At 33.9% G+C, this 23,419-nt stretch overlaps 1 protein-coding gene across 2 annotated transcripts in view; it reads right to left on the minus strand.

The window, feature by feature from the left end:
- Positions 1-23,419, minus strand: part of ATG5 (autophagy related 5) — a 127,556-nt gene that overhangs the window by 99,934 nt on the left and 4,203 nt on the right. Inside the window, exons 2-3 of one of the 2 annotated variants that reach the window (XM_045544104.1) lie at positions 18,173-18,338; positions 9,953-10,080 (exon numbers count right to left, since the gene is read on the minus strand). In XM_045544104.1, the coding sequence (XP_045400060.1) occupies positions 9,953-10,080; positions 18,173-18,280 (236 nt within the window). In that variant the 5' untranslated portion in view covers positions 18,281-18,338. Of the gene's footprint in view, positions 1-9,952; positions 10,081-18,172; positions 18,339-23,419 lie in introns of those variants that run through there. The other variant, XM_045544105.1, reaches the window with a different exon arrangement.

A 23,419-nucleotide genomic window follows, 5' to 3' on the forward strand; every position in this document is an offset into this window, starting at 1 on the left:
TTGGACTAATCATTCCAATTGGTGCTTATTAATGGAAAAAATATTTTATAACAAAATCATGAGCTGTCAATGGTTTTAACAAATTTTCTTCAAGTATAGCTGGTTAGGTGCACAAAGTACCAGAAGTAATAATAAGCTAGAACCTCTCTGAGGCCTAATTGAATGTTTTACAACTGATGAGCAGTTAGTTGCACTCAGAGCAAGTTGCCCATTTTAGGTACCTTCAAAACCAAGAAAATATGGGATGAAAATTTGAATTTGCTGTACTTACATGCTTATTAAAATTTCTAATAAAGCTGTTATACACTATTCCTTTATTTTAACTTCTCTACATTTACAAAATGACCTAAAAATAGATATGTTTTTTAAAAAGTTCATTGGTCCCAGACACTAAATGACGGTAACTCTTTTTCCTGGTATACTAAGCATCAGGAGAGAAATTTAAATATATGGTTCCTTGAATAATATTTAAATTTAAATATATATAAAGTATTAACATGAAAACATTCTAAATGATATAATAATTATCCTGTAATGATCTCTAAAAATAAAACTTAGGAGTAAAATAACCATTTACTTATTTCTATAAATCATATGTGGTTCAATGTGGATGCTTATGTTAGAATTATTTTAATGCAAGGATATTAATTGAAAACAAATATGCTATCTGAATTAACTGGTTCCCAGATTGCTTATTTCTGATGAATCTATTAATATTCAAGAAAATCAAAAAGAAAACAGAACTGACAAAAATTAAAGGTACTGAATCTCTCTTACACTATAATCTGATATACATCAAGGATTTTAAAAGTACTAATTTGCTCAACTCTAAACAGATATTCTATACAGTTTTGTCAGAAGGTTCCTAACCCACAAAACAGAAACCACATAAGCCATAACTATAAGTAAATGTAACCATTTGGCAATTATGTTGCCACTCCTGCCATCTAACCTAAATTTAATAGAAAAGGAAGTGGTAAGCATTTGAATCTGGAATATAGTCATCCCTTGGTATCCATGGGGGATTGGTTCCAGGACTCCCTTGGATACCAAAATCTGCAGATGCTCAATACCTGATATAAAATGGTATAATATTTGCATATAACCTATGTACATCCTCCCATATACTTTAAATTATCTCTAGATTACTGTTACTACCTAATGTAAATGCCATGTAAAAATAGTTGTTAAACTGTGTTGGATTTTTTTATTGTTGTATTTTATTTTTTATTGTTTTTTTTCCTGAACATTTTCAGTCGGTGGTTCCCTAAATCCATGGATGCAGAACCAACAGATACAGACGGCTGACTGTATATCCTACAAGACAACCCAACGAGCTAAAAAGGCTTAATCTATTGCCCTACAAAAAATGACCACCAGAATATTTAGTGTTACATCTATTTTCAAATTTTATTCTTTTTCTTTCTCTTTTTTATGTTCCTCTAGCCTTTTCCAGATTCAATTCTCAAAATGACTGTATTTTAATATTTCTTTGCTTAATTTCTTTCTTCTTTATCCTTTAAATTACTGCTAAGATACATACACACACATATTGGCACATGGTGCATCAATAATGGATATTTTCAGAAAGGAGATCACTATAGTCTAAACATCAGCATTCAGATAGCAAACCAGTACAAATGTTCTAAGATCAGCATTGAAAGGATTTTCCCCATAGGAGAAAACTACTGCCCAAGTCCATTTCACTGAAATAAATGCCTCCTATTCAGAAATTGGCTACATTAGCAATTCACTGGAAACAGGATTACATTTCACTGAATAAGAGTGCAACTACAAATGCAAACCAAAGTAATTTGATGATTACAATCAACTGTACCCTACTCTATATGTGACACAAACACAAACTACAAATTGTAGAGTAGGAACATGTTTCACAGCTTTCTCAGCCTATTCTTATGTCTGGAAAGTATAAAAATAAGGGGATACCACATACGCAAAATGTCATTAAACCACATTTCAAAAATTTAGTTTACAGAATAATGTATAATATTCCAGAAATTCACAACCTTAAAAAAGACTGGAAATAAAAGAGAAAAATCTGCACAGTATTTATGATTAAAATGTTAAAGTATTACATTTAAAAAAACTGTACACAAATTTTCACTAAAGCATTTTGCTAAAATTTACTTTTGAAATCACACACAGTTTAAATTGAGTCATTCTATTATGTTTATGTTTAAGATCAACATCAGTACAGCCATGCATCACTTAAGGATGGGGATATGTTCTGAGAACTGTGTCATTAGGTAATTTTGTTCATGGTGCAAACATCACAGAATGTACTTACACAAATCTAGATGGTATAGCCTACTATACACCTAGGTTATATGGCATTGCTCCAAGGCTGTTAGTACTGAATACTGTGGGCAACTGTAACACAGTGATACTTATGTGTGTTATCTAAACACATCTAAACATAGAAAGGGAACAGTAAAAACACAGAATTGACTGGGACCACCATTGTAAATGCAGTCCATAACTGACCAAAAAAATCATTATGCTGCACATGACTATATATTTTTTTCCAATTCAAAAAGTAGTTTCAACTTCTTATTTTTACAACTCAACCTAAAAATAACACAATTTACACAAAATAAAATTTCCCACTAGAGATACTTTTTTTTTTTTTTAATTGAGACAGAGTCTCACTCTGTTGCCCGGTCTAGAGTGCTGTGGTGTCAGCCTTGCTCACGGCAACCTCAGACTCCTGGGCTCAAGCAATCCTACTGCCTCAACCTCCCGAGTAGCTAGAACTACAGGCATGTGCCACCATGCCCGGCTAATTTTTCTATATAGATTTTTAGTTGGCCATATAATTTCTTTCTATTTTTAGTAGAGATGGGGTCTCACTCTTGCTCAGGCTGGTCTCGAACTCCTGATCTCGAGCGATCTACCCGCCTCGGCCTCCCAGAGGGCTAGGATTACAGGCGTGAGCCACTGCGCCCGGCCGACATACTTTTTTTACAGTTGACAAAACAAGAAGTTTTTTCTAAATTTTATGCCTAAAGATCTAAGATCTTTAATAAAAATTAGGGTTTACTAAAAAAGTATCCTTTAGAGGGTCCAAGAACTGTTCTCTTAAAATATTTCCAACATAAAAGTAATAAGTATAAATTGTGAACACTGAAGTTGTATTAGCAAGAAAGTTCACCACTTAAATGCAAGCTTAGAGCACCCTCTGCTGACTAATCAAATCAGCCTAAAAAAAGAGATTCTCATATTTTGAGTTATTTAGATCAGCACTTTCCTTTTCTCACGTAATTTTTTAAAGTTAAAGATATAAAGGACTACAGAGGATAAAGCTCTAATCAGATATATCTCCTTGGAAGCACTCTACAAATCAACAACATACTTACTGAGTATTCATTATGAGTACACCACTGTTCTTAAATATTTTTCCATTCTAATTTGGACAAATTAACACAAGCAATTAGAACAGAAAGAATGGGGGAAAGATTTAAAAATAGAGGGTTAGCAGGTGTGGTGGAAAGAACCCTGAATCCAAACTCTCAAAACCTGGGTCCATCCTACTGCTTATTTGACAAATTATTTCAACAATTTGAGCCTCCGTTTTCGAAATAAAAGAGGTTAATCATTCATTCACTAAACAAACATTTATTTAGCATTTTTTATGTGCTATTGCTTAAGGTACAAAGCTTCTGCACAAATATCCCACATAGATGTTTAAACAGTTATAATAATAAAGAGTGGGCTCATGGACAACCTTATCATGCTATCCTGTTTGGCTTTACACTGTAGATGACTAGAAGTCAGGAAAGGGTTCTTAAGAAAGAGAGTAACAATGTTAGTTCTTCATTTCAGAAAGATCACTTATGGTACTGGGGAAGATAAACTGAAAGTAAAAGTATTAGAGGGAAGGAGACAAGTTCAGAGGCTGTTAAATAATCCATTTATGAGAAATTAGATGGGTCTGAACTCAGACTAGGAAATTTAAGACATATTTAGAAGGCAGAATCAGAATCTAGAGACTAGATGATGAGGGAATCAAAAGTGACAGATGAATATCAACAAATTTAAAAGATTCAAAATTACAGTGGATTCTTTGACCACAATAGAATCAAACTAGAAATCAGTAACAGAAAGACAACACAAAAACCTCTAAACATGTAACAATTAAACAACATACTTCTAAAAAAATTCCATGGGTCCAAAAACAAATTTCAAAAGAAATTTTTTAAAAATACATAGATCTGAATGAAAACAAAACCACAACATATCAAAGTTTATGGGGTGCACTAAAGCACTGCTGAAACAGAACAATTATTTATAACACTAAATGCTTATATTTATAAACAAGGTAAGTCTAAAGAGTTGTGGAAATTGGTTATGCAACATTGTAAATGTAATTAACACTACTGAAAGGTAAACTTAAAATGATTAAGATGGTAAATTTCATGTTATGTGTATTTTATCACAATTAAAAGTCTTAAAAAGGTAAGATCTCAAATCAATAACCTAAGTTTCTACTTTTAAGAAACTAGAAAAAAAAAGAGAGTAAAATAAATCCAAAGCAAGCAGAAGGAAGAAAATTATGAAAAACAGAAATCAATAAAATTAAAAATAAAAAATAGAGAAAAATTAATGAAACAAAAAGCTGATTCTTCAAAAATAAATAAATTGATAAACCTCTATCAAAACTGACAAAAATAAAGGGAGAAGGCACAAATCACCAATATCAAGAATGAAAGAGGCTATCACTACAGATCCTGTAGTCATTCAAAGATAATAAGGAAATACTATAACAACTTTATGTTCATAAATCCAATAACTTAGAAGAAAAGGACCAATTCCTGAAAAACCATAAACTACCAATACTTAACCAAAATGAAACAGATAGCTGAATAGACCTATACATAGCAAAGAAATTGAATTTGTAATTAAAAATCTCCCAAAAAAGAAATCTCCAGGCCCAGATGGTTTCACTGGAGATGTCTATCATTTAAAAAATTAACAGCATTTTTATACAATCTTTTCCAAAAAATACAAGAGGACAGAACACTTCTCAACTCATTTTATAAGGCCAGTATTACCCTAATACCAAATCAGACAAAGATAGTACAAAAAATAGAGAACTACAATCTCTCCCAAACTTAAGACACAAAAATCCTCTACAAAATATTAGCAAACCAAATTCAATAGTGTATAAAAGTAATTAATTATATACCATGACCAAATGTGATTTATTAAAGGTACACCAGACTGGTGCAACATCAAAAATCCATACAGCAACAAGCTAAAGAAGAAAATGCAATCATAATTAGAACAGAAGAAGCAATCATAATTAGAACAGAAGAAGCAATTGACAAAATCTAACACCTAATTCATGATTTAAAAAAAAAAACCCTCAGCAAGTTAGGCAGAAAATGACCTTAACTTCATAAAAAGCATCTACAAAAAACCTGCAGCTAAGAGCATACTTAGCTGTGAAAGACTAATATATTCCTACTGAAATGAAGAGCATCACAATATGTCCATTCTCACCACTCTTACTCAAACACAGTACTAGAAGTTCTAACTACTTTAATAAGGCAAGAAAAAGAAATAAAAGGTCTACAGATTGGAAAGAAATAAATAAAAATTATTTCTATTTGTAGGTAACATGATTGTCTACACAGAAAATCCCAAGGGATCTACAAAAAAAAACTCCTAGGACTAATATGTGAGTTCAGCAAGGTCACAGAACACAATTTCTCTTTTAAAATGCATAGGGTTTGGCACACAAAGACCTGTAGATGAGTATTTGCAGTAGCTTTTTTCGTAATAGCCTTAAAATGGAAACAATGCAATGTCCATGTTAATGAACAAATAAACAATTTGTGATACAACCTCACAACGGGATACTATTTCATCAGTAAAAAGAAAGAAAACACTGATACATGCAATAACAAGTATGAGTCTCAAAAGCATTACTGGAGGTGAAAGAAGTCAGACACAAAAGGCTATATATACTACATGATTCCACATATATGGCATTCTGGAAAAAACAGAACTACTGGGACAGAAATCAGATCAGTAATTGCCAAGAGTTAGAGATAGGATGAGGGACCAACCATAAAGGAGCATCAGGCAATTTGTGAGATAATAGAAATATCCTGGGGCTCATGTCTGTAATCCTAGCACTCTAGGAGACCGAGGTAGGAGGATTGCTTGAGGTCAGGAGTTCGAGACCAGCCTGAGCAAGAGCAAGATCCCATCTCTACTAAAAATAGAAAATAATTAGCTGGGCATGGTAGCACACACCGGTAGTCCCAGCTACTCGGGAGGCTGAGGTAGGAAGATTACTTGAACCCAGGAGTTTGAAGTTGCTGTGAGCCAGGCTGACACCACATCACTCTACTCAGGGCAACAGACTGAGACTCCGTCTCAAAAAAAGAAAAGAAATATCCTAGTATCTTGATTATGGTAGTTGCCACACAACTGTATACAAAAAACCTTATCAGGCTGGGCGCGGTGGCTCACGCCTGTAATCCTAGCACTCTGGGAGGCTGAGGCAGGTGGATCGCTCGAGGTCAGGAGTTCGAGACCAGCCTGAGCGAGACCCCGTCTCTACTAAAAATAGAAATAAAAATTATCTGGACAACTAAAAATATATATATATAGAAAAAATTAGCTGGGCATGGTGGCGCATGCCTATAGTCCCAGCTACTCGGGAGGCTGAGGCAGTAGGATCGCTGAAGCTCAGGAGTTTGAGGTTGCTGTGAGCTAGGCTGACGCCACGGCACTCACTCTAGCCCAGGCAACAAAGTGAGACTCTGTCTCAAAAAAAAAAGAAAAGAAAAAGAAAACCCTTATCAAACCATACTCCAAAAAAGATGAGTTTTACTCCATGTAAATTATATGTTTGGGATTATTTTTTCCTTCTCACACAGAATCTGTTAGCCAAGTAGAAGAACAAAGAATAGTAAGAAAGAATTAACAGTAGAGGGAAAACACAACCTACTTTAAGAATACTCCATTCTGCTATTATCTACTACTGCTAATTTGACTATATACACTATTTCTTAAAAATCTTTAAAACCAAGCATTTATTTTTTTAAAAAAGCCCCGATACTCTTATTCTACATCCTCCCAAAAGGAAGATAAAATCATATTTTACCATCTGAGTAGGATAAAAGTCATGATTTGTCCAGGATTTCAGTTTGTTTTTCTTACCTTTGAAAACTGTCACCTTATATGAAAAGACAAGCTTAAGTAATTAAATTAGGGACAGAACCAGGAACAAGGTTATAAAGAGAGAAGGAATATCAATTTATGCTCTTCCATCTTTTATGAATTGTCTAGACTGGTGTTTGATTTTCTCACCTGCTTGAATTTATTTAAAAGACCAAAGAATCAAATATAGGAAAGACATTATCATATACATCTATCTACTCAAATAAACGCTCCTTTACCCTTAAGGCACTTGTATTGTGGTCTCAAAAGTCCATGTCTTCTTACAAAGCTTCAGTGGTAGCAGCTTTCCTACACTGACAGGAATTCATAGCATTATACCATCCTATAAAGTCCACTCCTTAAATGCCAGGTAGATTCTTATATTGATATCCTATTTCTCGGAAAATGTCTTTTTTTTTTAACATAGGAGAAAACTGCTAATGTTAGAAGCAAAAAAGAGAAGATCAAGACTTAGCCCAGAGACCCTGGATTGCGTTTATACCTCTGGAAGTTACTCACTCCTCATTTATATGGAATACCTAAGAATACTAAAGGAAAACATGCATCAAAATTCATTAGATATAATGAATTTATAGCATGACATAACTATGAAAGTGATATCACATAATAAAAAGTCAATACCCCCAAAACTAAAATGAAGATCTTTGAATATAATTACCTTCACATAAGCTCTCTAAACAAGAAAAGAATTTCACTTTTTAATAAAAGACTTTCCAAAAGGATAAATACTAGCAAAGTAAGAACATGGTATATTTAAGCCAAAATCATGTTCTGCAGTAACAGAGAGAAATGCGTCCAAACATTCTTTACTGGCATCATATCTAGGATACAAACTTATAAAATATAAGCCATATCAAATACGAGAATAACCACCACACAAGATAGAATAAAACAGCAACTGAAAGAGGATGACTCAGCAATCACTTACTTTATAAGCTAAATTAAGGATTCCCAACTTTTCTAGAGTTTCTCAACTGAAGGCGGTTCTGCCTCCATCCAGGGACATTTGGCAACATTTTTTATCATCATGACTGGAGGGAATGCTGCTGGCACTTGCGGGTAGAAGCTAGAGCTGCTGCTAAATATCCTACAATGTACAGGGTAGCCCCCCACAATAAAGAATTATTGGACTCAAAATGTCAATAGTGACCCTATTGAGAAACCCTGCTTTACAATGACAAAATAGAAAACCTGTTAGTCACAGAAATTCTTATGACAATCTATAGCTAAGACATAAAGCAATACAATTTAAATAACTATAATATAGACGGAACTGTCAAGTGCACAGATATATCCTATTGCTACTCGCCCACGATCTTTCCTCCTCCTTCCTTTCCTTCTACTCTCTTGATCATTATTGCTCCTTTTACACTTCTTTTAAGCCACCTTCCTATTCCAAAACCTCAAATTCTTCTGAGAAATAAAAAAAAAAGAGAAAACATTACCTTATTAGGTTCTAAATGCTCACTGGCCTCCTCATTTTTGTCCCCCTCTGCTTTTCCTGTGGTTAACACTGCCCACCTACACCTGCCCCTGACATTATCTATGCAGCCTGAGGTCTAAAACTATTAAAGAGTCATAAGGTGTCTGATATATGATAACAAAGTGCAGTATTGTTTTGATTTTAAAATGAATGCTATAACAAGACAACTTTGTCACCTCTTCCCAGAACCACCTCAAAAGATTAGAGACTTGACCTACAACTCAAAACAAAATACAACCTTATATATTTCTAAACCACTATGAAAAATCAACTCACTCTTGAGATCTCATCAGCACAAGATGAGTTCCAAAAGTTCACTCTGTGCTAATAAGTAGTCCTTAGATTCACATCAGCTGCATTTACTAAACACCTCACTCACTTCCCTTTATTTGTCCTAAGTCTCTTTAAAAAACTCTTCATTTAATATTCCCAGATTCAGAGGGCAAGTTCATTTTTACCCTATTTATATTTTTCATATTTCATTTAAATCTTAGTCTGTATCTTTTTCATTCAGCTGCATTCAAATGGCAGCACTTCAACACCAACATCCCAACATACCTTGAATTATTAATATTTTTAATATTCTCTCTGTAATTTCTACAGTTTCATTAAAATTTTTTTGCAAGCACAATGAACAACACTCTCAACAACAGAGGAAGTACAAAAAAAAAAAAAAAAAAATCACCTGTACAAGGAAAAGCCCAGATTTAGGATTTTCAACACTTCTTAAAAATGCACAATATCAAAATTATTTTTCACATTAAATGGAAATCAATACATTTTAAATATTCTAAACCAAGTCTAGTCAAAATGTATATATGGTATAGTGGTCAACTAAACATGGCAGTCAGTTTGAACAAGGCCACTTTAGGTAATCATATATATAAAAAGATCTATTATAAGTATTTTGGAGAGAGAAATAAAATTAAATAGTGTTACATAGATGATTTATTCAGAAGGGAGTTTTAAATCTATCTGGGAAAAAAGCTCATAACCAAATAGATTCTTATTGTACCATATAAAAATCTACTGCTGAGAATATATGAATCTTCCAGTCATCCATGCATCCAAACAGAAGGCAGAAATATTTTCAACAAAATATTCTAATAATGGTTTAAACCTCACTTATTATATGAGCTAGACTAGTGATTTCTTTCTTTATAGAACTTTTTTTTTTAACAATTTTTCAGGGCACTATACCTTTTTAGAGCTAGCATATACTTAATGCTTAATAATGCAGAAAAATTCACTCACCATTTCAGTGGTATGCCTTCATATTCAAACCATATCTCACTAATGTCTTCTTGTCTCATAACCTTCTGAAAGTGCTTTTTCACTTTGTCAGTTACCAACGTCAAATAACTTACTCTTGGCAAAAGCAACTGAAATGAAAATTTGTAAAACCATATTTATTTACTAGTTATTTTTTCCAAAAAAATAAACTAAGTAGGTTTTTGAATTTTAAGGAAAAATAGCCATGTTCTTTGCATTATTTTGAATATCTCACACAAAGTCAAGTGCTTTTTATAGAAAAGCAAAACCTAAAGGTTAAAATGTTTTAATATTTCTTATGGGGTCATTACTTTAAGCACAGCCTACAGCATAAATGCCTAGAATAATTAACACAAATCTATCTACAATCTTTCTGTAACACTTTAAATAAAAATATGATAAAATTAGATGTCATACTATTTAGGATACTTATTAGTTCTATCAAATTTAACTTAAAAATTAACATGATTCATCTGACTTAATAATTGTTCTGCGAAGAAACTCAACTCAGTCCTAATGTACATTTTGACCATCAATCAGGACTTCTAAATTGGTCCATCGTGTTTTGAAGCTGGGAGCGAATGCTGGGCTAGGTAAAGCTTCGACTTAAAGAGTACGAAGGACCTGGTCAGTGTTTTTTCCCCAGAAAAATTACCCAGAAAGAATACAGGAAAGCATTTTGGAAAATTGGTTATGATTTACATAAAGAACCCGAAGTAGATAAAAGGAGGTTTGCAAAAATTCATGTTTTTCCTCCTTTGCAATAGACACTCTAGCCATTTCTTGCTTTCCTAAGCTTCTACTTTCTTTTGCTGGTAAAATTGCTTTGTTACTGTCTTTCGGCTGCTTTTATGACTGTAACTGCACCATCTTTCATGCTGCTTATTTAAGGTAATGTCTTTTGATCAGTACATGAAATAGAACTATTGAGCTGGAAAATATATATAGAAAGAGAAATATTCTGGTTGAAGGAATTGTTATTTAACTACGGATGTCTAAGATAACAGGCCCCAACTATGTAGGAGAACATGACAGTGGTCCTAGAATGGGAACCATTCCCAGGGGAATGGGAAGGATGCAGTTGGCACGCTCCAGTGTGGAACAGAAGGTACTAAATACTATGAACAAGCTGTGGATAGCACTATGGATTCAACAAAACATAAGTTCTTCTTTTATAAAGAAATAACTGTAATTAGTGAAAAAAAGAAAAAGAACTAATGCTTACAATGAATAAGGAAAAGCACTGAAAAGCGTTAGTTTTTTTTACAGGAAGTATTATCACCTCTGTGTTATTTAAATAACTTGCCAAAATCATATGCTATTAAATAAATGGCAAAGAATAGATTAACTGGAGTTTTTCAGAAATGACAGAATACAGATGTGACACGGAAGTCTCTAGGAAATCAAAACAGGATGGTAATTTTTGAAAAATAAGTATAATCTATTAGTCTAATAAGGTCTATATTAATAAATTCAGAGCTTTAACTTAAAATGACTATCAGGCATCATATAATACTCTATTCTGCAGAGAATAATATTAACCTAGTGAGATGGTAAGAAGGAAGACACACCACAACTAATGAGTATGGGTATCAGCTCCTGATTTTGGAGAGCACACCTAGGCTTCAATCAAAGTTGCTAAAGAACTTACAAATGATTTTTGTGAAATAAAAACTTCTTTGCAGTAAGGAATGTAGAACCTTAGAATGTAACCTTCATTAAGACAGGAATTTTTGCCTATTTTGTTCAATGCTATATTCCCACTGCCCAAAATAGTGCCTGCTTTATAGAAAGCATACAATAAATATTTACTCAAAGAATCAGAGATGCCAAAGGTTAAATGGGCAAAGAGCCAAAATCTAAAATTAAAAAAGAATACCCATTCTCAAGGCAGAATCCACACCGAAATGTAGTTGTAACCTTGTTTCACATTGGCCTGTCTGAGTAATCTACAACTAATAAAAATATCCATAGTAACACTAAGAAATAACTCTAAGATTTAATAACGACTAGAGTATCTATAGATACAATTTATCTAGGAAATATATAAACAGGTAAAAATGAAAAGGAAGTAATAGTGAAAAGACATCATCCTACCTTTTACTCCGAATTATATTACTCATTCAAAACGTGATAAAATATACCTAGCATAAAATTTACCACTTTAACCATTTCTAAGCATTCAGTAACACTACGTACATTCACTATTCATCTCCAGAACTTTTTCATCATTCCAAATGGAAATTCTACTCATTAAACGATAACTCCCTATTGCCCACTTCCCCCAGCTCCTGGTAGCCACCATTTTACTTTCTATCTCAATGAATTTGGCTATTTTAGGTACCTCATGTAAGTGGAACCATATAATATTTGTCTTTTTGTGTCTGGCTTATTTCACTTAGCATAATCTAATATGAACAGGATTAACCCATTTGGGGATACTGTCAGCTATTACGGAATCTATTATTCTTATTCGTCATTTAGCACTGGCATAAACTACTCAGTGGGTATGACACAAGTGATTTATTTTTATCTATACAGCTTACAAGGAATACATGTTTTATATACTTACATGAAATGCTTATGTTTCTGAAAAGGTGCCCATAATTTTTATTTTTTCATACTATATCCTATTCTGTCCAACAATTTTCAATAATAAAACTTATCTAAGACAAAAATAGACACAAAATATACTAAAATTCTGTTCTACTCCAATGTGTAAGTCAGCATACTAGGCAAGGAAGATACAGTGCTGAATGAGAAAGAAGAGTCCTTCCCCTCACAGAGCATACAGCTTAGACAGGAACAAAAACATACACAAAGTACAAATGTGACAAATGCAAGAAGTAAGGAATGTTACAAGAGCAAGTAGCAAAGGAATTTAACCTAATCTAGAGGCCCAGTGGAGCCTTGACAGGAAGTATATTTTAAGGTAAGAGTTACATGACAAACAGGAGTAAACTAAACATGGGTGGGTGTGGATGTTTGGGTATATGTAGGTGTGGGAGATATTTCTGCCTATTTCAGACGAGAACACTGGAAGACAAAAGGAATGGAGTGAATACAGAAAGGCAAAGATTAGCACATTTGAGGAAACTATTAAGAAGTTGAATATGACAAGAATGTAGAGAGTTAGGACAAAGTAGTACCGAGGAAGCAAAGGGCCAGATCGTGGAGAACCTTGTAAACTACATTAAAGATCCTAAAAATGATGAAAATCCATTAGAGATTTTAGGCAAGCAGGTGACAAGATCAGATACGTGTTTTGAAAAGATCACTCCAACTACAGACTAGAAAATGGAGAGAAGAAGGGAAAACTGAAAGCACAGAAATTGGTTACTGCTATGCAATTGATCAGTTTTTAAATGATGGTCTGGAGTAGCAGTGGAGATGAAGGCAATCAGGCAAATCTGAGAAATATTGAGACATAAAACCAGCTGGACTAAGTTACTGACCAAGTATCACAGATACAGGAGAAGGAAGCATCAAAGGATGAGCCCCAGGTTTCTGATAAGATTAATTATTTGACTGATAGGTCTATTTGCCAAAACAGAAAGGGAATAATGGCAAATGACCAGGTTTTCTGTGGGGAAAGTCCAGTTTCAAACACACACAGTTTGAGTTCCTTCAAGACATCTACATGAAGATCTCCAGCAGACAAACGGATTTGGAGTTCAGGAGAAAAACACTGGGAGCTGTCAAAATATAAATGCTTGACAAAGACATAAAAATGGATGAGAACTCCAGGGGAGAAAAAAAGTGAAGGTAAAAAAGAAGGCAAAGCCCTAAGAAATGTCAACATTAAAGAATAAGCAAACGAGAGAGATCTCACAAAGACAACCACAAAAAAAAAAAACAACAAAAACAAAAAAACGCATCCCAGAGAGGCCGAAGCAAAACCAAGAATATGGGGCATTGTAGAACAAGACAGGACAGTGCCACAGGATGGAGAAAACTATCAACAATATCAAACACTGCTGAAAGATCAAGCAAATGAAAATTCAAAAACAGACTCCAAGTTTGGCAAAAAAAAGACTTCGGCAAGAATAGTTTTTGTTGGAATAGTAAGAAAATGTGGCTACAGAGAACTAAGTGATAGGAGGTTGCAGGGAGACAATGAATATAGACCTTTTAAAAAGTTTGGTTGGGAAGGAAAAGCAAGAAGTTGGGAGGGATATGGGGGTCAACAAAGAATTGCTGTTTTAGGACAGGAAAGGTTCATGACAATATAAATACTATTAGGTCATTAAATATGAAATGTCCGATTTTGAAGCAAAAGTTTAGTTTATTATTTAATATATTATATTTCAAACAAGCAGTACAATTAATCAAAGTATGTGCCTAAACTATCGACACAATTTTGCCATCTTAATGGGAGCTTGCTTATGGCAGAAGCAAAGAGCCTAGAGAGCAAATGGTGATGAAATTGCAAAAGGCGTTTTCCACAGCTTGTTGAGAACTGAATATTTTTCCTTGCAAGAAGTAGTCCAAAGCCTGGAAGAGGTCGTAGTCAGCTGGTGCAAGGTCTGGTGAATACTGTGGATGACAGAGAGTTTCCAAGTCCAGCTTCTGTAGTTTGAGCAGTATTGTTTTTAGCAACATGTGGTCTTGCAAGAAGATTGGCCTGTCTCTATTGACCAATAATCAGCTACTTAATTGCAAGCATCCTCATCATTTCATTCAACTGGTTGCAGTAGGCATCCACTGTAATCAACTGACCAGGTTTCATGAAGCTGTAGTAGATAATACCAGCTCTGGAACACCAGACACCATTAGCTTTTTTTGATGAATATTCAGCTTGGGACTGTGTTTCAGACTTCATCTTTCTCCAACTATTGTGCCGAACACTTGCAATTGTCAAAAAGAGTCCATTTTCATTACATGTAACAATATGGTGTAGAAATGGTTCACCTTTATGTCATGACAGCAAAGAAAGGCAAGCTTCCAGACGATTTCTCTTCTGACACTCGTTTAATTCAAGTGGAACCTATCTATCCAGCTTCTTTACCTTGCCCATTTGTTACAAATGGTCCAACATTGTTGGAATTGGAATGTCAAACCTTGCTGCTAATTCACATATAGGTTGAGATGGATTTGTTTCCACTATAGCTTTCAGCTCATCATTATCCACCTTGGTCTCCAGTCACCCATGTGGCTCATTTTCAAGATTAAAATCACCAGAACAGAACTTCTCAAAACATCAACATACTATGCGTTCATTAGCCACATCCTTCATTGATATTTCGAGGATATTAATGCTGCATTGGTTCCACAACAGACCTCATATTCAAAAATGACATGGATTGTTGACTTACCCATGGTTTCAGAAAAATTGCTCTAAAAATTAAAAAAATAATCACAAGCCAAAACATGCATTTGAAAGAATGAGGATGTACCTTCACAATAAAAAACAACACAAAAAACCAAGAAGTGTCAAAGTGAAATCTCAGAGATATCAACTGTCAAACTTAGTACTTAAGGAAATCAGACATTCCATACTTAATAACCTAGTATGAAGGAGCCTGTAGATAAGTTGAAAGTAAAATAAATAGAGAAGGCAGAGGTAGATGTGGGAGAATATTAGATACTACCAGCTTCCTGAGAATGTAGGACGTAGGATCCAGAACATAGATGGAGGGTTAGGCCTTGCTTAGGAGGTAAAACATTTCTTCCATTGTAACAGGAGGGAAGAAGTAAATGTGTGTGAATGCAGATAGTTTTTGCAGATTTGGTAGCAGTAAGTTAAGGGAGGTCCCATCAGATGATTTCTATTTCCTTTGTGAAGTAGAAGCGAGGTCACCTCTTAAGAGTGAAGGATGAGGTCAGAGCTAAGAGAAATAGTGACAGTTGAAAAGACAGAGACAACTGAGAAAACATAAAAGGACTGCTGGGTAATGTTAAGGGTCCAATGAGACTCTTAAGAGTGAAGGATGAGGTCAGAGCTAAGAGAAATAGTGACAGTTGAAAAGACAGAGACAACTAAGAAAACATAAAAGGATTGCTGGGTAATGTTAAGGGTCCAATGAGACTGATGTCTAATCGTGTAATTTTCTCTACTAACAAGTCACAAAGTATGAATAAAAATTAGCATGTGTGTTTTTATATTGGATAAACTAAATGGAAAGCAACAGTTTAAATGAATGTAACAGAAACAAAAACTAATAAGTAACCTAGTTTCTAACAAATTTCTTTCCTAATATTCCCTGCAAAATAAAACATAATTCTCAATGGCATACCTATAGGATACAGGCTGAAAGAAGATTTATGCAGAGGCATCAAATGAAAATGCAAAAAATAAACAGGAATATATTTAATATTAAAAATATTTTCAAGCTTAATTGACAACTGAGACATATCTGAACTACAACTACACTAACACTAAAATGCTAACCAGACTAGTCATCACTAATGCTTTTGTAAACTTTCTTCCTGTATGTATTGACTTATACTTAAGTATATAAGTATTTAAAGAACAAAATTTGGACTGTGCTACATGGTTTTAAACCCTGGTTTTAATATTTATTATATGCCTGTCACCCAATATTCTTCAAAATCACAAATCATGGCAATGTAAGAGTTTGTTTGGGTAAAGAATTAGGAAGAATTCAAGAAAAAAACAATTACCTAGAAGATGAAACAATTCTCTTCCTCCTACAGTTACCCCAATACTTTGCCATTTTCGATTTTATTAGAAATAGACTAGAAAACAACTTACATTCTAGTTCTCACAATAGTCTTTTCATATTTAAACAGATTCACACATAAAGAAGAAAAAATACTATACTCTTTAACTATAGGAAGTATGTCAAACATTAGAGTCTGATTTAAAAATAAACAGACTTACATTATTTATTTCTCAGTTGTTGCAAATTTGACCAACTATACATAAATATTCTTTAGATACTATTAGAAGGCCAGCCAAAGTTAAAAATTTTCATTAAAACAGCAAAAACTTGTTTGGAAACAACATAAATGGTATCCTAACCCATACTACAAAAGAATAGGAAAAATACCTCTAACAAATGAAATTCTTCTAAAAATAAGCCATGATCACACTTTGTGTTTAACTGTGGAAGTTTTCCTAAAGAGAGAAAACTATACAGATTTGCAAAGTTAAAATTACTCAAATGCATATAAGCCTGAGTTCTAGTAACAAGACTGCTCAACTTCTCTAAAATTATCATTTCTGGTAAGAAAATCCAAAGAGATAATTTCAACAAAACCCCAACATGAGCCTGAGGAGGCTTTCATGCACTGAGTATCTGCCACTTGCACAGCCTACAACAGATGCTAAGGATGCACAGAGGGAAAAAAACAGTTCCTATACCAAAAAGTGAGTGAATAGGCTCCTTAAGTGGCTTCCTCCAGCACTGACTTCTCATAGCTGGAGCAGGATGAGAAGTGAGTGCTGCCTTTCAAACAGATACGGGAGAAAGCAAAGGACAAATTTTATTAAAGTGAAATGGAAGAAACAGTCCATCATCACAACTACATTTCCACTTTTCCACATCCTCTTCAGGCAAACAATAGTATGTGTACCTGAGACACAAAAAGAAAAAACTAGAACAACTGAGAATGTATTTGCCTATTAGGGGCTAGTTAATAAACAGGAAGAATACTATCATTAGACAGATGGATAAACTCAGATTACACATGCACTTAGAAAAGGAAAAAAAGCACACTAAAATCAGAAGATATTTGAAACTCATTTTTAGAATGGATAATCCATTAACTCAAACCTACAAGTCTACATACAACTATTTATTATATTACTAAATATATATATTAGCTCAGTGAACATATATGAATATGTGCGAGTGTTCATATATTCATTGAGCCATAAAAATATTTTGTTCATAGTTGCATGGAATCATCTAAATACAGAAGAATATAATCTGAACCTATGATTTTCAAAATAGCTTCCTATTAAAAAGCAACACATAGTTTATGATTCCATATCGTATACTACATATGCAAATATGCATAAGAGAGAGAAAGTCAATATATCAACAGCGGTTTTGTCCTCTGGGTGGCAGGATTAGCAGTGATCTTTATTTCCTTCTTTTTGCTTATCTGTGTTTTCTATTTTTTTTCAAAATAAGCATAGATCAGTTATATATAAAATGCTGGATAATAGCCTCCAGGTTCTTAGAGCTTTATTTTCAAACATGGACAAATTTAAATATCCAGCAACATACTTACATAGTATGGTTCTGCTTCCCTTTCAGTTATCTCATCCTGACACAGAGTAAAGCAAGTTGGAATTCGTCCAAACCACACATCTCGAAGCACGTCTTTGTCATCTGTCATTCTTCCAGTGGTTAAAACAGTACATACAGGCTAAATTCTTTTTTCAGCCAAAGCCAAACTGAAAATAAAATGAAGAGCATTAGTCAGATCCTTGTAAATATGAATGAACATGCCACAAAACAAAGGATTATAGGGAAAAAATGAATGTCATAAAGATCATTCACTTCAAAAAACTGTGTGATAGGCATTCTTTAGAATGAATGCAAAAAATCAGTACAACAAATTCTAAATGTAGAGCTATTATTTATATAAAGGGATCACAGAAGTAACCAATTCAAAATTACATGTGCAAGTAACGCTCATTACATATTTAAGTAAAGAACCACAATCAAAATGAAACTATATTTGCATCATCCTTTCAAGCCCAGAAGAGTCCATCATTTATCTAAAGAGAACTCACCTAGGCCCTATGAACCCTGACAGCTCAACTCCAAAGGATCATTCTCACAACTACCCCTGGCCCACCCAATATATTCAACCTCTCTTACTCCAGATAATTCTCTCTTCCTGTAAAAATAATCTTTCATCTTGGAAAAATCTTTGTATAAACCTATTATTCTCCATTCTAAATTTCATCCTGTCCACAATTTGATCCCGCCAATATTCCCAGTCTTATTTACTGCACTTCTTTTTATAAACCCCCTAGCAAAAGTGGCCCCCTAAACATCTTGCTCTGTGTCCTACTATTCCCCTGGCTAGTATGCTCTTCTCTCACCTATTCAAATACTACCCACTCTGCAAACAAAGCTCACAGTCCTCTGCCCTATTGAAACAGTAAACGCTGCTTCTACTCTGAACTCTTAGAATATTACCTATATCACAAATATAGGACTAACTCTGCAAGCTAAAATATTCTGGGTACGACAGGACATGGCTTTTGACCTCTGTAATATCCAAGTGTCTTCCAGTGCTAATATTCTATGATTAAGTAACACCACAATATACTACATGAGTAAATGCTGAAATAAATACTGTTGATAACACATACTTAGAGTAACTCAGTAAAGTGGCACCCAGATTCTGAGTAACTATACTTATTCAAATAATATTTCCCATCTTTCATAGGCAGCTAATTCATAATTTATCATAATGTATCCTGTCAAAACATTCTAATCATAATAATCATATGAATTTAGCCAAATATTAATTATTAACATTGAATTATTCAAGAAGCTTGTTTCATTTCTTTTCTCTTTTACTAACCAATGCCAAGTACATTGAGACTGCCATAAATTAGTCAAAGAGAGAAAAAGTTGTAGGTCAACTGGATGCAATGTCAACTATAGGTAAATAAACAGAAAGAGGTGGAAAACATCTGTCCATCATAAAAGTACTGCGCAACAGTCAAATCAGGATAAGAACTCTGGTACTTTTAAACTGAGTACAGTGCTTTTTTCAGCATACCACCAGTGTTTTAACTTTTATTAAAATATATCCATAAAAGTAACTATTTTAAACAAATGACACAACCATGTAAACTTCATATAGTTCCACACTGATAGCCTTCAAATTCAAACGATTGAGTTTCTGTACTCAGCAGAAAATCCCCAAGTTTACAAATCACAAAATTAACTCACTGAAAATAGGAAAGACTTTACTACTTTCCAATTAAAATAATAGTTTGCTCTTTTTAAAATAAGTTCACTAGTGACAGAAATTAATGAAATCTGGGTTATGACAAGTAAATCTAAAATTGAATCTGATATAAAAGTGGTAAGCAGTGGTTTCTATAACCATGATACTCCCAATTAATCAACACTACAACTGAGATCCCCCTCTTGCTCATGAAGAAAAAACAACTTGAGGCAAAGAGCTCTTTCACTAAGAGACTTTAAGAAAACTTAATTACAAATATAAAGTTGAAAAGTCATCATCAATATTGTCACATTGTATGATTTTCTTCTCATAAGCAGCAGGTAGAAAATATCCAAGACAATTCAATATTAAAGTGCGTATGGCCACCAAAGGAAAAGCATCTGTACACTGCCCTTCTCTCAAGAAGGAATAATAATCTGATTGGTAAGATTCCAGGACGCCATTTGAGCCGTGTTTATTAATAGGCAGGGATCACCATAAACCAAAATATCATGCATGTGAGTGTGGCTTCCTTCTCTTCCCTCTATGCTGCCAAATGAGAATATTTGGCCATCCTGCTCTTTCTGTGGCATTCTCTTCTGCTTCTCCCTTCCATGTGTTAAGAAACAGTAAAAAGAAATGGCCAATGGTCTCTCTTCTCTTTGTTTCTGAGAGTCCCTTTCCAAAAGTGATACAAATATAGACTTAGGTGAAGAGAGAACACATCAAGACTCCAATACAGGCTTCGGTTTGAAAGTCTTGTGTTTCAGCAAAAGTTTATCAAAGTTCTACAGAAGGATTTTAGATATAAAAACTAGTGAAAGATAAAATGGTACCTTATTTCCCATAACATTGTTTCTTACATATATATTTCGTATAGGACCTCAAAGGAAGAACTGAGTGAGCTGTAAGCAAAAATAAAATCTTAAGCTCCCTAGCTGACTGAATGGACCCTCTCTTGGCCAAAGGGACCCCAGAAAACCCTAAAGATGAGTTGCTGGCCATGAGAAGGGAGGTCAGACATGCCTTGTTGTGCCCCGCTCCCTTTTTGGAGACTTTCTTTGTAAGGAGAAGAGATACTAAATCATTAACAGGCCTAAGGCTGTACAAAGCAAAGCTTAGACCACACCTGCAGACCACCAATCTACTTAACATATCACCTGAGTTTCTGTAAATGTCCTAAATGTCCAGTGGAGCTGGTCTCTGATTAACAGACATCTTAAGTTAAACATTCCAAGTCTTTAGAGAAAGCTTCCTTTCTTTAGCCAATTACAAATCAAAGAATCTTTAAACTTACCTATAACCTGTAAAACCCACCCCCAACCTTTGAAATATCCCTCCGCGTACTGACATAGGGTCTTATGAGTCTTTGTGTAATTCCTATCTCCATGAATGTATAAAACCAAACCATAATCCTGCTACTGTGCATACATTTTCTCAGAATCTCTTGAGGCCATGTGCTCCGGGCTGGTCACACACATTTGGCTCAGAATAAACCTCTTTAAATTGTTTTATAGAATTTGGGTTTTTCCCCCCACTAACAAAGCCAAGGTAGCTAAACGTGCAAAACAAACAAACTGCAAAACAGATTTATGAAAACTGCAAACAAGGCTACTTACTGCCTCAAAATACACAGACCCACATTTACACAATATTAAAATGTTAACTTTTCAACATTAATAAATGTTTACCTCTAAAGAATTATAAGAAAGCATGTCTGTAGTAAATATACTTAACTTTTAAAATGCATAAGAAAAATTAGTGATACATGGATAAAATTAAAAGATGTGAGTTTTTCATAATTATTTTTTAAAGAGGCGGAAAAACAAAATTTAACTCTTGAGAGGCACTTCAACGTAGAGGTTAAAAATGTAAAATGTGGGGTCACACTGCCTGGGTCCAAAACCTAGCTCCTTCACTTACTATGTGACCTCAAATAAGTCACTTAAATTCTCTGTATCTCAGGTTTCTCATCTGTAAAACTGAAAAAGCACTTACCACATTAGACATGATTAAATGAATTAATACATGTAAAGCACTTGAAAAGTGTTGATCATATAATACGTACTATAAAGGTTATCTACCATTATAATTTATAGAACCAACAAAAACATGTTTCAAAGAATGTTTACAACTCAATATTCAAAGACTTCAAGAACTAAGAATAATCAAAATCACTATAAAACATTATATAATTCCTGTTCATAGGAATTATAATAAAGGAAAACAACAGATAAAAATTTTGCACTGAAGACTGCCAATAACATTTAATATTGAGTCAAATATTTGTTCGTTTGATATGCCCAGCTCTGTGTAGGTGCTGGAATACAAAATAATAATAATAATAATAATAATGATAGACTTTTAAAAACACCAGTCATTGCCCAGAGGTATTATAATCTCCAAATCTACTAAACATACAGTGCACACTCACATCCTTTGCTCATGCTAGTGGTCCCCTTACCCTAAAGCAGCCTTCTCTACCTTGTCTTCGAACTTAAACATCTTTTAGGACTCAGCTCAAAATAACCTTTCTTCTATGCATGACTCAGGCAGAATCCTCCTTGCTTCCTCACAGCACCTTTACTTTTCCTCTACTATAGCACTTATAATTCATTATATATTTGTATGCCTCCTCCAGTACACTGTAATGCATTCTCTGGGGGAAAAGGATGATATCTCATTCATCTTTTCACCTCTGGCACTTGGAATAGTGTCTAGAATGTAGTAGATGCTCAAAAAATGTTTACTGAATTTGAATTTGTTGGAAAGACAGTACATGAATACAAAATTACAAAACCAAACAGAATCTCAAAAAATGAAGTGAGCAGGTCAGATTAAATAACAAAAATTAGATAACAGTAGATTTTATACTACTATAAATATCAAGAAACTCCAGAAACATTATATATTTTACATTACCTCACACTTCATACACACACAAGCCTATATGTTCCCATTTTACAAATGATGAATTTGAGATAAAGATATTATGATTTTTCTAAAATCTTGTGGCTAATAAATGGCAGAGCCAAAATTAGAAGCTACATTCTTATCCAGATTTCCAATCTCATATTCTTTCCATCATACCATACTGATCACCAACGTCCTTCTAACTCCAAAACATCTATATGTCCATGGTATAATTAAATGTTACTTTGTGCAAGCTTTCAAAAGGAGGGAGTGGGAATTAAATGTTAATATATCTTATAATGCTCAAAGAAGAATTTTAGAAGATGTGGACCTTGAAGAAAGGGTAGAATATAGACAGGCAAATATTTTAATAGAGCAAAATAGCATCAATAAAGACAGGAAGTGGGCAGGAGCAATAAATGTACCAACTTTTCAGGAAATTTTGGGTTAGGAGGAGTAGTAAATAATGAAAAAGCTGATATTGTAACATGTTTTAATATCATATGTGAGCCTAGGCAAGTCACTTGACATCACTAAGCCTCAACTTCCTTACCTGTGAAATAGAATTAATAACACCCAAGTCACAAGGTTGTTCTGGGAAAAAAAGAATCTATAAAGTGTTTGATATAGTAATGGATACATAAGTGCTAA

This window comes from Lemur catta, chromosome 2, assembly GCF_020740605.2.
Source record: "Lemur catta isolate mLemCat1 chromosome 2, mLemCat1.pri, whole genome shotgun sequence".
Taxonomy (NCBI): domain Eukaryota; kingdom Metazoa; phylum Chordata; class Mammalia; order Primates; family Lemuridae; genus Lemur; species Lemur catta.